Source organism: Mustela nivalis, assembly GCF_964662115.1.
Source record: "Mustela nivalis genome assembly, chromosome: 2".
Taxonomy (NCBI): Eukaryota; Metazoa; Chordata; class Mammalia; order Carnivora; family Mustelidae; genus Mustela; species Mustela nivalis.
Window position 1 is genome coordinate 105,773,286 of NC_139021.1, and position 17,069 is coordinate 105,790,354.

Below are 17,069 nucleotides of genomic sequence, written 5' to 3' on the forward strand. Positions count from 1 at the left end.
AGTGAGTGAGTGAGATGAGGAAGTCAAAACAAGGGTAGATTCTTCTTTTTTAACTTGATTTTTAAAAAGAGAGAAAAGGGGGATGGGGAATGGGCAAAATGGGTGAAGGGAGGTGGGAGACACAGCTTCTAGTCATGGAATGAGTAAGTCATGGGAATATGAGGCAGAGCGTAGGGAATATAGCCAATGATATTGTAATAGCATTCCGTGGTGACAGATGGTAGTGACATGTGTGGTGAGCATAGCATCAGTATAGAGACGTCAAATCACTATGTTGTGTACTTGAAAGTAATGTCACAGTGTGTCAACTCTACGTCAACAAAAAATAGATTTAAAGAAATAAAAAATTAATACAAAATAAAGAGAGTGCTATGTAAGTAGAATGCAAGATAAAGGTTTTCTTTTTCTCCTTTTACTAAAAAAAAAAAAAAAAAAAAGAGGGGGAAGAAAAGGATATCTAATAGGCTCTAAGAAATGACCCAAAGGAGATTAAAATGTCAAAAATGAGATGAAAAAGAGATAATTCAAGAAGACATGACCTAGGTCCCAAGAAAGGGAGGACAAGGAGCACAGTAAAAAAGCTGGCCTTACACAAGAGGAAGAGGGTTTTTCCTTTTGCATCACAGGGAAGCAGATTGAAAGAGGGAGAGTGTGGGGCGCCTGGGTGGCTCAGTGGGTTAAGCCGCTGCCTTCGGCTCAGGTCATGATCTCAGGGTCCTGGGATCGAGTCCCGCATCGGGCTCTCTGCTCAGCAGGGAGCCTGCTTCCTCCTCTCTCTCTCTCTGCCTGCCTCTCTGCCTACTTGTGATCTCTCTCTGTCAAATAAATAAATAAAATCTTTAAAAAAAAATAAAAAAAAAAAGAAAGAGGGAGAGTGTGGGTTGATGATAGAAGGGCAGGAAGTTGAGAGTCTTTATTTATTTAGGAAAAGGCCGGGGGTAGGGCTGAGGGAGAACGAGGGAAGTGGGAGGGACAGAAAGCGCAGGCAGAGAAGGTTTGTGGAGCAGGAGAGAGCCGGACCCAGGAGGAGGCCGGGTTTGCCAGGGAGCTCTGGATGAGGAGAAGCCCCTCTGCTCATGGCCCAGCCCTCAGTGGAAGACTCCTGCGGGTCAGGGCGGACACACACTTCCCCCTACTCATACTGCCAGGACTCAGATAGCCGGGAGGCCTGGACTGAGAGTGACTCGGAAGCTTCTTCAAAACATGGTGGCACACGCAGCTCTCCTGCTTCAGACTGAAGAGCCAGAGGCTCTGCGAGGGGGAGGCAGGGCACAGGGCTGGTGAACGGTGACACCAAGAATCCGCCCGGTGGCCTGAGCCGGTCCAAAGCCTGAACCTTAAACAAAAACGCACACAAATTTCGTATGCTCATTACTTCATTCAGTCAGTGCACGCTGAACAGTCTGCTGCTTGAATGAAGAAGGGGAGAGAAAGTTTCTTGTGTCCCATAGCAGCTGTCCCTTTGGAACCTGACCCTCGCCTACTGCGGACAAATCATGGGAGGAGAGCTCGTGGGGCCCTAGCATTCCTCAAAGTGCAGACTGATAACACAACAGAGACCAGACGGAGTCTTCCGGGAGGCCCTCTGGTCAAAACTGGGACCCACGCTCTGTCTGCAAACCTCAGAAAGAACAGTTAAAAGTAAAGTTAGGTTCTTCTTCAAGTTACTATTCTTTGGTTGGAAACTGTTAGCTCGGACAGCACTGTCCACTTTCTAATCTAAGCCATATCTATAATTTTAAATTTTCTAGGAACCATATATTTTTTTAAAATATAGATAAAATTAATAATATTTTCATATAAACCCATGTATCTAAAACTTATCTTTTTAACCAGTAATTCCTATTAAAAAAAACTACCGATGAGATATTTTACATTCTATTTTTTATACTAAGTCTTCAAAATCTGGTGTGTCACTTACACTTAGAGCACATCTCAGTTTGGACTTGTCCTAGTTCAAGTGCTCAATAGCCACAATGTGACTAGTGGCTTTAGTAAAGGGCAGCACAGAGCTAGGACATCAAACTGTCTTCTCCAAAGTCCCTCTTGGTGATGCTCTGTAAACTGAGAGACCACAACTCCATTCCTTCCAGGGACCTTAACCTCTCATGTTACAGACACGGAACACCGGTCAAGACTTGACGTCACTTGCTCAAGGGTGTCCACTGAGTTGGCAGAAACCAGGATGAGCACATTTTCAAATATTCTAACTCCTCATGCTATGATGTTCCCGTAAGGCCATGCTACTTCCTCTCATTAGGTGGCGTTCACAGATTTTATACTGGATAATACCCTCGGTATTTTCCTTTCTCAAGGCCAATTCTTTTCTCTGTGCCCCTCCCGTCTGCCATTTCCCTACCACGGCATTTTGCATATGGCGGGTACTCTATAAACGGTGTCTAATCAAATGAGCTTGGTTCAGTTTGTACAAGCAGTAGCCATACAAATTATCCTTCAACTGTCTCTTCATAGTTATTAAAATACTTCAGGGTATACGTATGCCACGTGAAGCACTTGTCAGGTGATTGTGCAGGAAAACAAAACTTAAGATGACCTCCCATGAGTTATTCTGTAGGGTTCTGAAGCTACCTGCTATGGGATATCATATAGTCTTTTTCTGGGAATCAGAGTTGGCCAGAATACATCCCCTGGGAGAGTGAAGGCAATCTTTTCTCATTCCTGCATGTCTGAACTCTCTCCCACTTCTCCTAATTTATCACAGATTACAGCTAGTGATTTTGAGACCATTTTCATGTTTCTTCAGCACCCTGGAAATTAATTTGTTAGGACCTTTAGATAAATGTTCTCTTCTTTACTTCTCCCCAATCAAAGGTCTTCAACCAGTGACCCTCAAAGCATGGCCGATGGCCCCAGTGGGATATCGAGACCCCTTAAGGAGAATGACAAACCGTATTTGCCGTCAGGGATAAAATTCAAGCTTTTAAGTAAACGTTAGTATTTTAAAAAACTTATATCTGCCACTTCGAACTTGACAGCTTCCCAGTATTTAAAGACTTTTCTAATGAGCTCAGGGTGGTGTTAGCAAATGTGATTTTTTTTTTATGTTTACAGTGAAGTGTGTCAGTATTTGGAATATTACACAAATCAGTGAGCCAATATTTTCTAAATAATCCATTCATAATGTTACAGAATTATACATGAGTAAAAAATCATTCAGAGAATAAGATAGGAGTGCCTGGGTCGCTCAGGCAGTTAAGCATCTGCCTTCAGCTCGGGTCATGACCCCAGGGTCCTGGGATCAAGTCCCACATAAAGTCCTGCTTGGGCTCCCTGCTCTGCATAGAGCCTGCTTCTCCTTCCCTCTCTGCCTGCCTCTCCCTTCGCTTGTGCTCACTCACGCTTACTCTGTGTCTCTGTCAAAAAAATAAATAAAATCTTAAAAAAAAAGAAGAAGAAGAAGAACAAGATATACTAACAGGTTCAAATCAAACAAAAGGTTCAGTACAAAAGGTTCACTGAGGGGTCCCAATCCCACACTGCAGTGAACTTTTCAAAAAGTACAACTTGAGTTTGATAGTATCAAGAATACCTACAATCATCTAAAAAGGCTTTTAAAAAACTTCTCCCTTTCTAACCAAGTATCTGGTACAGAGGCCATATTTTCTTCATGTGCTACAACCAAAACAATATCTCAGAACTGATTAAATGCAGAAGCATATATAAAAATCCAGCTGTTTTCTATTAAGCCAAGTATTAATAGATATAGAATTTTTTTAAAAGCCACCCTTAATTGCTAAAGTTTTGTTTTGGAAAGCATAATTATCTTCACTAAAAATGTTATTTATGTTAACATGTAATAAGTTTATTGTTATTTTTAATTAGTAAATATTTCTCAGGTAATAATGTCTCAGATTTAATTTCCAATAGGGTAAAATATCTGTAGGTAAAAATAACCTACACACGCAAAGCTTTTCAAGGTCCTCAATAAATTTTAAGAGTCTGAAAGAATCCTGAGACCAAAACATGTGAAAACCACTGCTTACCCGGCTGTCCTACTCATTTCAACTTGACAACTGTGCCCTTTAAAGAAAAAAATTAATAAAGATTCTCATTTGGTTGTTATAGGAAGTAACTATGTAACACAGTAGCTAGTGGTCTAGGCTCAGGAACCAGATAGAGGGGAACTCAAATCCTGGTTCCACTACTTACCAGTTTTTCTGTGCTGAACAGTTATCGAATATGGGCCTGCCTTGATTCCTCACACATAAGATGGATATAATTGTGCTTCCTAACTTTTTTTTTAAAGATTTTATTTATTTATTTGACAGACAGAGATCACAAGTAGGCAGAGAGGCAGGCAGAGAGAGAGGGGGAAGCAGGCTCCCTGCTGAGCAGAGTCTGATGTGGGACTTGATCCTAGGACCCTGGAATCATGACCTGAGCTGAAGGCAGAGTTTAACCCACTGAGCCACCCAGGTGCCCCTGTGCTTCCTATCTTACAGGAATTAAATGGTAGCACGTGTTAAACTCTTAAATCCAGAATTATCACTATTACAAGAATTCACACTGCTTTTTAAAAATAATATGGCACTAATGTAACTATGAGAGATATTCTAAAGCCTTGAAATTGTCTTCCTTCATCAGGAAGTTATTTTTCCAAACATAATACCAGTCTCATTTCCTCCAGACTCGCCTTAATGATGTCGCGTAACAGATTTCTAAGTATTAGCAGCATTAAACATTGCAATTTTTTTTTTTTCTGTTATGAGATTGGAAAGCATGTGTTGGGCCTATGAGACAGGTCGATTTTCATGTGACATCTCTGTAATCACATCCACAATTGGGAAAAGGCCCTATTACAAATGCTGTAATTAATTATTACAAAGGGGGTCTGGGTGGCTCAGTTGGTTAAGCAACTGTCTTCAACTCGGGTCATGATCCTAGAGTCCTGGGGTCGAATCCCCACATTGGGCTCCCAGCTCCATGGGGAGTCTGCTTCTCCCTCTGACCTTTTACCCTCTCATGCTCTCGCTCACTGTCTCTCTCTCAAATAAATAAATAAAATCTTTTCAAAAATTAAAAATAAATTTAAAATTTTTTAAAAAAGCAAAGAGTAAACATGAGCAGGCGAGCAAAGCAATTTATCAGGCACTGACTCTGATGATGAGCTTGGCAATTATCTAGCGATGACTCTCTTAGGTTTTGAAATTGCTTTTGCTGCAGGTACAAAACTTAATGGACCCAATTAGGGAACATTCTTCATCAACGCATGCTTTAGCTCAGACATTGTAAGTTGCAGAACATATGTGACATTTTTTTAAAATTTTTTATTTATTATAAACATATATTTCTATCCCCAGGGGTACAGGTCTGTGAATCTCCAGGTTTACACACTTCACAGCACTCACCAAAGCACATACCCTCCCCAATGCATATGTGACATGTTTTTACATATTAAGCCCGAAAAAAAAACAGTCACAGAAAATTTGCATAATCATCACAGTTGGACCTATGATAATGCTAATTCCTTATTCAAAATAATTGACAAACAGCAGGAACTTCTTCATATGTATCTCAAGGAGCCACATGAATGTACTTAGATTAATATCTTATCAAGGATCCCTATAGCTAATTATAGTTCGATACAGTTTGCTTTTCAAAGCCTCATCCACCTTAAAGAACTTAGGGTCATCATTAAAATTGGACACTTATTAATTTACTTTCAAGTGTGCTGATTCTTTCCCGTCATTTCCATTTTTCTATTGTCCATCTACTGGTTTTTATTTCTAATTTTGGATATTGTATCTTTGGCCATAAAATTTCCATGTGGTTCTTTTTATAATTTGGTTCTCTGCTGAGAACTTCTATCTTTCTCTTCAAGTGTGTTTATCTTCACCTCATGGAGCATAATTGTAATAGTTGCTTTTATGTCTGATAATTCCAACATCTGGGTTACCTTGTGGCTGGCTGGCATCTCTTGATGGACTTTTTTCCTTGGAAATGGTTTACATTATCCTGGTTCTTCCTTCTTAAGCAATTTTGGATACTGGGTTGTATCCTTTGGGTATATTTTTCTGAAAAACATTTTATTTACCAGTTTGTTTGTTTGTTTGTTTGTTTAAGCAAGTAATCAACACAGTCAGGCTCAGACCACAAATTTTCTATCACCTTCTGTTAGTGGTGGTTCCCATCTCATTTTCATGTTTTTGTAGACTTTGCTATGGTTCTTTAGGTCTGTCTTGAGCACGCCCGCTCCGGACTGAGCTCAGGACTTGGAGAAGTTCGTATACACAATGAGAGGGTCCCCCATCCCAGCTCTCCTCGTTCAGGATTTTCCTCCTTCCCTTAACCCACACTCTCTGGCCAACAGGAGACACTTTTCCTGGTTTCCTCTGGCTAACAGGTGGATTTCTCCTAGAGTTTCAGCCGCTCGTGTCTCCATGGCTGCACAGCCCTCAAGTGGGATGGACCCCTGCCACAAAGCCGTAAGACAAAAGAAAGAAAAAAATAAAAGCAAATCATCCTCATATAGGGTGCTTCTCCGAGTCTTAAGCCTCCTTCCCGGTCTGTCTGCTTGTGTTTCCTTCTCAGAGTTCTTAGGTATTTGCTTCTTTGAATTTGGTCCAGTTTTTGACAACCACAGCAGAAATGGCCTTGAGTGGTTCTACTCCACCTTGGTTGGAATCAGAAGTTCCCACATCTACTTCTCCAAATTTTACCTTCCCCTGCTTTCCACGCCACTCACTGTGCTCTAGCCTTTCTCTTCTTATAGTTTCCAAAACGGCTAAGTTTGTTCCCGCAACAAGCTGTTGTACTCTCTCTTCCTTCTGCTCAACTCTGTTCGCTGCTCTAAAAGGTCAGTGACCTTTTCTGAGCTCTACAGCACCATCATTCCAAGTGGACATGCTAAGCACGCGGCATACACCTGACAGGCCGCTGGTCGACCAGCTTAATGGAGAACGAATTACTTTAAACCACAGCGCATCTCTAAGTTCAACCACATGTAAGGTACAAGTTTATTCAACAAATTTAAGGCCAAACTGGCCCAACTTGCTCTCGTTCTGGGTATTTCTGTAAAAACATGTGTCAACCCCTCACCATTGTACCGATCAAGAACCTTGCAAGGATGCGGAGTTCTCTTTCATGGTACAAACACCTGTTAGACATTTCTCTTCTTCATTCATTTTGCAGGACTCAAGGCTTGTAATAAAATGGGCTTTTCTTCTGCCTGCGATAAAGGATATTGGCAGGATTCCATTACTGATTGTTTATGCGTTTGTTGTTTGTGTTGTAAACTTGATTATGTGTACGAGGGGGCCTAGTGTCGTAGTGTGGTCAAGAAGCATAGTTCCAGTGGGCTCCAGTTCCATTCCCTCCTTACTAGTTGTGAGGCCTGGGCAATTCGAATACTCTTTCAGGTTTTGTGCATAAACTGAGGTGAAACCATCCACCTTGAAGGGTAGGTAAAGCCCGGCAAGCATCTGCCACCGCGGGGCTGGCACAGCGTTTCCCTCGCTGCCCTCCAGTACTAAGGGATAGCAGGAGCTCCCCGAGCCCTCTCGTCTTCCCTTTTCCTTCTCTTCCCACTTCAACTTCCTGCCTTTCTGATCTGTGTTTTGGTCTCCAGGTAGCTGACTTATCACAGGACTCCTACGAGTTTCAAATCTGTATCTTTAGGTTTTCTGAGGTAGAACTGTGTAGAAACTTCCTTGGGAAAGATTCGAGCAGCCTAAGGTTTTCAAGTACTTGTATAAAAAAAATTCAAAACCAAATACTCAAAATAACTTTTTTAAAGAAAAAAATACTCTCCATAGGAAAGCATTTCTGTTTTTATGTCCATCGGTAGCCAAATGGAACATGATATAGACATTTCCAGTGCCCCAACTTTGGTTAAATGCACAGGCCTGAAAGTAATTCATTAATGCACACATCAAGATGCTACTAACAAATTCATTAATATCCAAGAGTCATTCCTCTATGTCAAAGTCATCCAAGGCTGACATTACTTTCATTACAGTGAACTGTGAGATTTCATGGAGAACTATTTGCCTGAATCAAACTATTTGAAACCCTGAAGTTGGACTCCAGCACTCCAAAATTTAAGGCATCCACCCACCCACCCAACGCACATTTATAAAACTTCCCAGTAAGGCAGTTTAGTGAGAGATGAAAGTAAAAACTGAAAGGCATTTGTCAACATAAGATATCATGTGGACAGCTGTATAGAGTGGGGAGAAAAATCCCGAAGGTGCACGTCAACTGATGCCAGTGAATTACAGGCTAATATAGGAAGCCACACAGGAACATTTTCAGAATTTCGCTGCGGTGAACAGTTGACAATCTGCAACACTAGAGCCTTGTTCCATTCCAAACAAAACCTCTGACTCTTTCAAGAACAGATGAGAAACCACATGCAACAAGAGACATAAATTATATTTAATTAAAAGAATGAAAAAAAATATAAATCCTTGTTAAACACTTCGTTTAACAATACACAGCTTTATTTTATGACCTGGTAATGCTCAAAGATGGCAGCCGACTTCACTCATTCATGTAAAAATATTCTTTAAATGTCAATCAATAAATTTCTAAGTTATGTGTTGCCCTGCCGCTGAATTTTTTTCACCAAAATCCTCAAATAACTACCAAAGAAGAGCTGCATGTTTTGTTAGAAGCCCCCCATTATATTAAACATGGTGAATTCCAGAGCTGAAGGTGAACCACGCATGAAATACTGTCTCTTTGAGATGCTGGAAGTCACACAAGCACAGATTTCAAAACAATTGACTGATAAATAAGCAGTAGCTTTCCCTTTTGGGCAGGTGTCAAATCAATTCAGACCAAATTGAACACCTGTTTGGGAACTATAAAAACTGAAAAGCTCATCCTTCTCCTCCAACCTCGCAGGATGTGGAAAGGCAATAGTGAAATGAACTATTGCATGGTGTCTCATAGGTTCTGTTTAACCATTTAACATGCAATCCCAAAATGCACGTTTAAAATGGCTTTTGAGGAGACAGATCTACAATATTCAGCTTGTCTATGCTAAATAAACGTTAACTATCTTACTTACTCACTTATCACCCTGATGCTAACAGGATCTACACATCATGAGGAATCCGGGGTCTTGGACAGGGCTCTGCACACGATCTGCACCTACAGCACTAAAGTCACTGATCATTGTCTGATGTGACTCAACGCTTTACAAATACGTGTCACATATACTAAACTTAAAGGCTATGAGTATGCATAGTACAAACTTCACTTCTTAAAGAATACACATGAATATGCAGAAAAAAAATGATTGCAGAGTCACAGAAAGTATTCACAATGGCCATGTCTCCACATGGTCGAATTATGAGTATTTTATTATTGTTGTTATGGGAAAGGATTCTCAAAAGAGCTAACTGAAGAACCAAAGGGTATTACCACCAATGAAATTATTCGTCCTTTCCTGTTTTCATATTATCTATTTTTAAAGTCACTGGCCAATAGGAATTTGCCAAGAGTGGATAGCAACATTCTAATACACTTGTAAGAAGGAAGCTCTTGAAGGATGGAGAAAAGAGCAAGATCATGGTTACAAGAGAATAGACTTGCTCCAAAACCAAAACCAAAAAACAAAACAAAAAACCGATAAGCAACTTAGTTGTTAGGCTTCCTATGGCTCTACAATTTTACAGAAAAACCGGTCTCTAACATTCCACCTTTAAAAGTTTTAAAATACTGTCCTTATACCCGTTTGGACTGATGCTATCCATCTCCATTCAGAAACTTTTCTCTCTGTGCTCGTTAACAGCACGGCCCATCAAAACCTAGACTTCAGTCATCAAGATGCGTGGCTTGTTATCTGGCAGGAATTAAAGAACAAAAGGAGTTGGACATCAGCAACAAATTCTGGAGATTTAAGGGCTTGATGTTTCATCTGCCTCTGGGAGCCTGCAGGTTAAACACGGGTGGTTTTTACTTCTCAGTAGAAATGGTGGTGGCATTCACTGAATCCCACGAACGCAAGAGACAGTGTGGACAAAACGCAAGAACAATGCTCCTACGTCTCAGACATTGCCATGATCCTCTTAGGAAACCCAGTACTTAAAACTCCAGGATGGTAACCCTCACAATACCAAATGGAAGTGCATACACAACCACACACTTTGCATACTTTTTTAGATGATTATACATTATTCACACTTACTGTTTTTTAAAAGCTACACAACATGTAAACCTGAAAGGACATGAAGTCTCACTGTTCCATACACGGTCTGCTTTACTTCTCCCAACATCCCTACAAGCTACACCGTCACCTACTAGATCTTACTGTGCTCCGACGAAAGGAGGATACGCCTTAGTCTTTAAACTTTGACTAAGATTAGAAATCACAAGATTAATACAAGCACACGGAGTCTTTCAGACTACTCAGGACTATCAATATTCAAATGGCACAAGTCATGATGAGTAGATGAGGCTTCCTGTATGTTGATGGCAGTATACAAAGGATGGAAAAGTCACCATGTTTAAATCCGAAGTATCAAATCCATGCGGGGATTTTCCTTCAGACATCTGGCTAAGTGGGGGAAAAAAGACAATTTTTCAAGACTCAAACTTTTTCAGGACTAGAATGTTATTTCTTGTGCCTGAAACAACTTACTAAGTGTTGACTGCGGCCCTAAAAAAGGGCACGTCTCTTATTAAACATGAGTAGTTGGGACACTCTACCCTCAAGCTGACAAAAGGCCATGTTTTTATAACCGCAGGCTTTGAAGAACACGGGGCGGAGGGGTGGGTGGTGGTGTTACAGAGAACCACATCTGGCTGCCTTTTATTTTAAACCTCAATTCAAATGATTTAAGCAATTCAAACGACCAGTACTCTCATTTAATAAAACACCCACACAGTGACAAGAATGAGACTTTAATCAGTTTTAAGTGGAGTTTATAACACTAAGAGATAAAGGGTTAACAAACACAGTAACAAACGGACATCTGATTTGTATGAGGTGTTATCCTGCACACGTCATTATGTGTTTGTGTATCCTCAGTGCATAGCATTTACACACAGATCCACGGCTGCACAGCACGAGAGTATCTGAAGAGGCTGAATCGCAGTAAGGCTGTTTAACAGACTGAAATGTTGAGTATATATATGCTCTAGGAAAACAGACTGAACTGCTGAGCCGGCAGGGTGGAAGGCAGCTCTGCCAGACACTGCGGTTAGAGCCCCCACTTCCGTGCACAGCCCCACCCCTTCCGTCTGCATGCATGACACATGAACAGAATGTAAAGGTACATGAGGCACTTTGTGGCGACCATGGCCATCGTTATGAACATATTGCACACATTTTCTAGAACTAAACATGGAACTTGTACCCTACTTTTTATGTTTTAAAGCTGAAACATTTGATGCTGCCAGTAAACTCCACTTAAGTTTATAACCTGTGCCACAGCAAAGAACAGGGATGCTAGGTATCCAACTGCCCTGTAATAATTATGGCAAAAAAAAAAAAAAAAAAAGTTTGCGAGGAGCTACAGAGGACTTGGGATGGCACAGGGCCCAACTGTATAAGCTTTCTTAAAAGTGATGCCTTCAAGTAACTTCAGACATGTAAGCGGCTGCACATCCAAAAAGTCTAAGAAAACATTCCAGAAACTCAAAGAGATTACCTACAGAATGCATTTCAGGCTAATTATGAATACTGTCATAAAGTTTTAATTAGGGCTCAAAAACCTAATTAAATATATATATATATATATATATATATATATATATATATAATGCCATTTTTCCATTTCCAATGACTACATCATAAAATGTAAGCAAGGCTTCTCAAAAACATTGAAACATTCAAAATCAAAACCCTCATTCAGACCTTCACATTCCAAAGGAAAAATAATGTCATTATTGATGACCGGGCCCTCCATGTTATGTTTTAATATACTGCGCCCAAAACTGTAACAAATAACAGTATTAATAACTATCATCAAAACATGAAGAGTGGATTTTCATTTTAGTCAATTTTCAGCTTTTATGAAAGATAAGGTGGCATATAAATTTTAATGCTGAGATCTTAGGAATAGCTGTCTTCTAACTTCACCAATTTAACTTGAGCAATTCTCTCTATATATCAATGTTTAAATACAAATGTGTAAATCCTAGGAGCTTTGTTAAAAATGTAAAAATTTTATTTGTTGAATGAAACTGATGAGGTATGGAAAACATGTCAACATTATTTACTAAGAATATTTTAGATGAAGTTCTGCCTTATCTATTTAACCATCAAACTTTATAAATGCTGCTCTAGTAGGTCCTATGCAATCTGTATTTGTAAATTAACTAGGTCAGACCACAGCTAGTGAACAATTTCAGCACCAATAAGTTATTGAAAATGAGATTTTACACCATTAAGAAATAAATTGGCTGGATATTTAAATGTTTCAAGGTTAAGGTACAAATTGAAAGACGCCAAATTACTGGGGAAAAAAACTTCTTTTTAAATAGTATCTTCACATTAGCTTTACAATAGTAGTTGTACTCTGCTTAGAATCATATGCAGTCTGGGCATATCAAATATATGATATTTAAGAAGTGAAATTGAAGCCCTAGTCCTAAGTCTAGCACTATGAAGAAATGATTCAACACTGCACATTTAAAAACAAACAAACAAACAAACAAAAAAACCAAGAACTATTCTTTCAATAAAAAATCGATAAAAGCATTATGTGGGACAATTTCTACTGAAAAAGTAAATGCCTTATTATTTGTGCAGTGTTGAAAATTTACTGCAACTCTAATTTCCTTTTTAACACAAATAATGTTCTTTTAAATATAAACATTATATGTATTCAGTATTCAAGTAAAATTCCCTAACAGTTAATGACATTTAAAAAATGTGCAAAACTGCAAAACTCATTGTAATAGAATGTGTAAGGTCAAAAGGGCGGAATGGCTGACAGCTATTGGATTGAATAAGTGCATCATAATCTTTAAAGAAAAAACGCTTACTGTAGAATCTCAAATTGAAATTTCCTGTGCAGCATTACAAAATATTTTATATTCAATGAGAAAAAAGAAGCTTGCAGGCAGCACGTGAAGCATCCACAGCAGGTATATGATTGAAAACTAATAAAGTAAGTGTACGTGGTTGACTGATGTAGGGACTAATAGCATCTGACTTTTCGCACTGGCCTTGATTACACAGGAGATGGAGCAGTCGTTACAATTCAGAAAATGTATTTTAATAGATCATTGTCGATTTTTATAATGTTTCAAGCCCATTCTTTGTTGATAGCCTCCACATTTATATGTCTAAGTCATTGTTGCTGTGTTTCTTATCTATGACCACATTATTTTTATATCCCTTCATTTGTGGATTCTTAACAAGTTGTGGAAGGTTCATTCCTGTACCCCAATACAGAGTCACTCTCTCTAGCTGCCTTTTCTAGCACCAATATGCTTTAAAAAAAAAAATGCACAAAACAACAAGCAGTGACAGCGCCCAGTTCCTCAAACATCCAGATTAATAACTGTAGCATGCTAAAGAAAGGTGCGTGAAGTAGCTGGAGATGGTATATGGTCCAGAGTCCAGCTAACAGATATCCCTTTCTGAGCACTCCCTCCATTCCCCTAACCCGAATACATGCATTAGAATGTAGCAAAACCCTGGAGAAACTCCTCTTAGCCAACTGCAAACTTACCTGTTGCCACAAGTGCAAAGGGGTAGGATGTGAACCTGTGTTATCACAAAACTCTTGAGCCACTTCAGTTGGTGACAGAACACAAAATGAGAAATTCCTACGTATACACATCAGTCTGTCTCCACTTTTTATAAAACTGGAATAAAATGGGAAAGTGCCATCTTTATTTATCCTAATTGAATTTTAAATGTCTTTTTGACACAAAAAGGTATATACATGACACAGCTACACAACCTTTTTTCAACTGGACAACAAGTGTCAAAACCCTGTGGATGTATAGGGTAAAACAAGATTGGTCAGGAAAAGAGAATTGTTCCTATAACTGGTAATCTGACACAATGTCCTATTGCCATTAAAAAAAAAAAGGTCCAATTTCAGTTTATTCAAGTTTGTTTTCATGGTGTTTTATCCCTCTTGATTAAAAAAAAAAATTCAGACTTTTGTAATTTGTGTATGCTGATCTTCATCAAAAGGTTCATTCTCTGGATCAGAGTCAGTGGTGTCAGAATATCTATAATGATCAGGTTCATTGTCACTAACATCTGGTGTTACAGAAGTTGAACTGCTAGCCTCGGGATTTGACGGCTCCTCTACTGTTTTCGTGAAGTACAGCTTCACCTAGAGAAAAAAGACCGAGTTTAAGTGGAAAATCCATAAATCTGACTAATCTTAAATGACTTAGTAGAGATACATATTTTAACAGATTTGTTTTTTAAAAATGCAATGACAAACAGGATCTTGAACAGGCAGCTATCTTTTAAATGACCGTCTGCTTCAGATTTCCAATGTTTTCTTGTTATACACTGAAAAGATACACTGGGATGTACTAACATAATAAGCATAAGCTGTAAGCATTAACTAAATAATTCTACTGAAAAAAAAAAAAAAGCACTGAGACTGAAGTTCGTTGGTCATTTAAAAAGTGTCTTTTCAATAAACTTCAATGTACAAATAGCTGAGATCCAAAAGAATGTTGCACTTACTACCACTCTGAGCCTCAGTGTATTTTCTGACACAAATAACACTAAACAAGTACTACATTATAAAAACACTGACTAGCAGCGATGTTTGGAATCCCGTCAGCCCTGAAGGTTAAGAACATCAGACAGTGATCTGACAGTGGACAAAGGGCCATCACAGCAGTGCTGGAGAACCGTCCAACAACTCAGCGAGGCAGGGATTTCCGTCTCCCCGGAGAGGAAGCAGAGGCCCAGAAGGCAGTGGATCTGAGGCTTCCATCAGATCCGCCAGGAAGACCCTTGCTCTTTCTGCTCTATCTACAACCTACCCCCGACCCACTACCTAAAAGTCATCCTCACTTCTCCTCCTCTTACATCCAACATCTGCTCCATCAGCAAACCCTTTTGGGTCCACCCACACGATGCCATCTCTACCTCCTCAGACAGCTTCTCAGTGTGCCCACTGCTACCACGCTAGTCCCTGCAGCCACCACCTCTCAGCTACATTAAACCACAGTGGCAGCTTCTCACTTCATCTCCCAGCTCTGTCCTTGCCTCCTCTCCAGTCTACATTTTAAAGACAAAATTCAGATGACATCCTTCCTGTGCTGGAAACACACCAATGTCTTCACAGTCAGACCGATGTGCTTTAGTCAAAATGGCTGCTTGTCTACTGCTCCTCAAACATGGGAGAATCATTCTGTCTCAGGGCTGTTGTATCTGCCCCTCCCTCCCATCCCAGATGTTTGTACTGCTCACTCATTCCATGTGGGCCTCTGATAAAAGGTCACCTGCTAGAGAGGTCTTCTCTTAACTATTGGGCTAAAAAACACACCAAGATCGTGCTTCATGCCACCTCTGCTCATTTGTTCATAAACACTTACAGCATTATATCTGTTTACTGATAACTGAAAGAGTTTTAATTTGTAATCACAAATATATATTCTTGTAATATTAAAAAATATTTAATATTAAAACAATAAAACCAGAGGAAGTCACACCATAAAAGATAATAATTAAGGAAAACGCAGACATAGTCGATGGAAACCTGTGAATTCTCAAAGACCCTTCTAATCACTTAAAAGAAGTCTAAGATTTAAAGGCACTTAATATTGGATTTATTTTCACTTAAAATATGTAGCCTCCCATTTATTTTTAGGATTGCTCACAATATTCTTATACTTACCAACTATGGGTAGGCTTGCTGCATATTATAAAAATGGAATGAGGCAAAATAAGTAAAAAAAATTTTTTGAAAGAGAAAGAAGGGTATGGTGAAAGGAAGGAGGAAAATCAGGTAGAGGGAGGAACAGGAAAGGGGAAGGAAAAAAGGGCAAACTACCATTTGGAAATATTGACAAATCAGATTTTTTTAACCTGGAAAATTCTTATCAACACACAGGACTAAAAATACACACACACATCACATATAGATATAAGTAAGGACCCAAATAATTCCACAATATGAGGAAGTAGAGCTTTAGAAAGGGAGTAACACAAGAGCTTGACAAGAGGCCTTTCAGACCAACAAGACTGAAGCAAAGGCTACCACATGGAAGGGTAGCCAAATGTGGGAACAGCAGGGGAAAGATGGAAGGTGGGGAGGTCCTCAGGGAGAGAAAAAGAACTGAAAAGACTGGAGGCAGAAGGAGCTTAGCATTTGGAAGAACTGAAGAGAGAACAGATTGGGTGAATCTTGGAGCAGGAGCAGAATGTGGCTAGAGCTCAAGTGGGAGGTAAGCCTGGGCTGAATTATGTAGGTCCTTGTAGGTTATATCAAAAAACCACAAGGTCTTTAAAAAGTATAAACAGGAGTGATAACACCATATCAATTATAACAATCTATCTATCTCAAGATCACTCTGAGGAGTTGAGAATAAACTGGAAGGGGACAAAAGTAGGAACAGTTAAGAACATTCCATATGAAATACTATGCAGCCATCAAAAAAAAAATGAAATCTTGCCATTTGCGACAACAATGATGGAACTAGAGCGTATCATGCTTAGCGAAATAAGTCAAGCAGAGAAAGACAACTATCATATGATCTCCCTGATATGAGGAAGTGGTGATGCAACATGGGGGCTTAAGTGGGTAGGAGAAGAATAAATGAAACAAGATGGGATTGGGAGGGAGACAAACCATAAGTGACTCTTACTCTCACAAAACAATCTGAGGGTTGCTGGGGGCAGGGGGGTTGGGAGAAGGGGGGGTGGGGTTATGGACATTGGGGAGGGTATGTGCTTTGGTGAATGCTGATTCAGACCTGTACCCCTGGGGATAAAAATACATGTTTATAAAAAATAAAAAAAATTAAAAAAAAAAAAGAACATTCCATACGAATCATTCCCAAATGACTGAATTCCCTTTAACTTCGTTCTTCCCTCATTCCTATTTCATGTCCCAAAAACTGAATTCCCCTTCCCAACCCCTGCCCCAGATTTCACCAAACAACAACGA

General features: G+C 39.6%; 1 protein-coding gene across 5 annotated transcripts in view; it reads right to left on the bottom strand.

Annotated features, from left to right (window-relative positions):
• Positions 1-12,943: 12,943 nt before the first annotated feature.
• LOC309859764 (phosphatidylinositol 3,4,5-trisphosphate 3-phosphatase and dual-specificity protein phosphatase PTEN-like) overlaps positions 12,944-17,069 on the bottom strand; it is a 196,050-nt gene continuing 191,924 nt past the window's right edge. For all 5 annotated transcript variants that reach the window (XM_082720880.1, XM_082720876.1, XM_082720877.1 and 2 more), the window contains one exon: positions 12,944-14,270. In XM_082720880.1, coding sequence (XP_082577006.1) covers positions 14,085-14,270 — 186 coding nt within the window. In that variant the 3' untranslated portion in view covers positions 12,944-14,084. The remainder of the gene's footprint in view (positions 14,271-17,069) is intronic.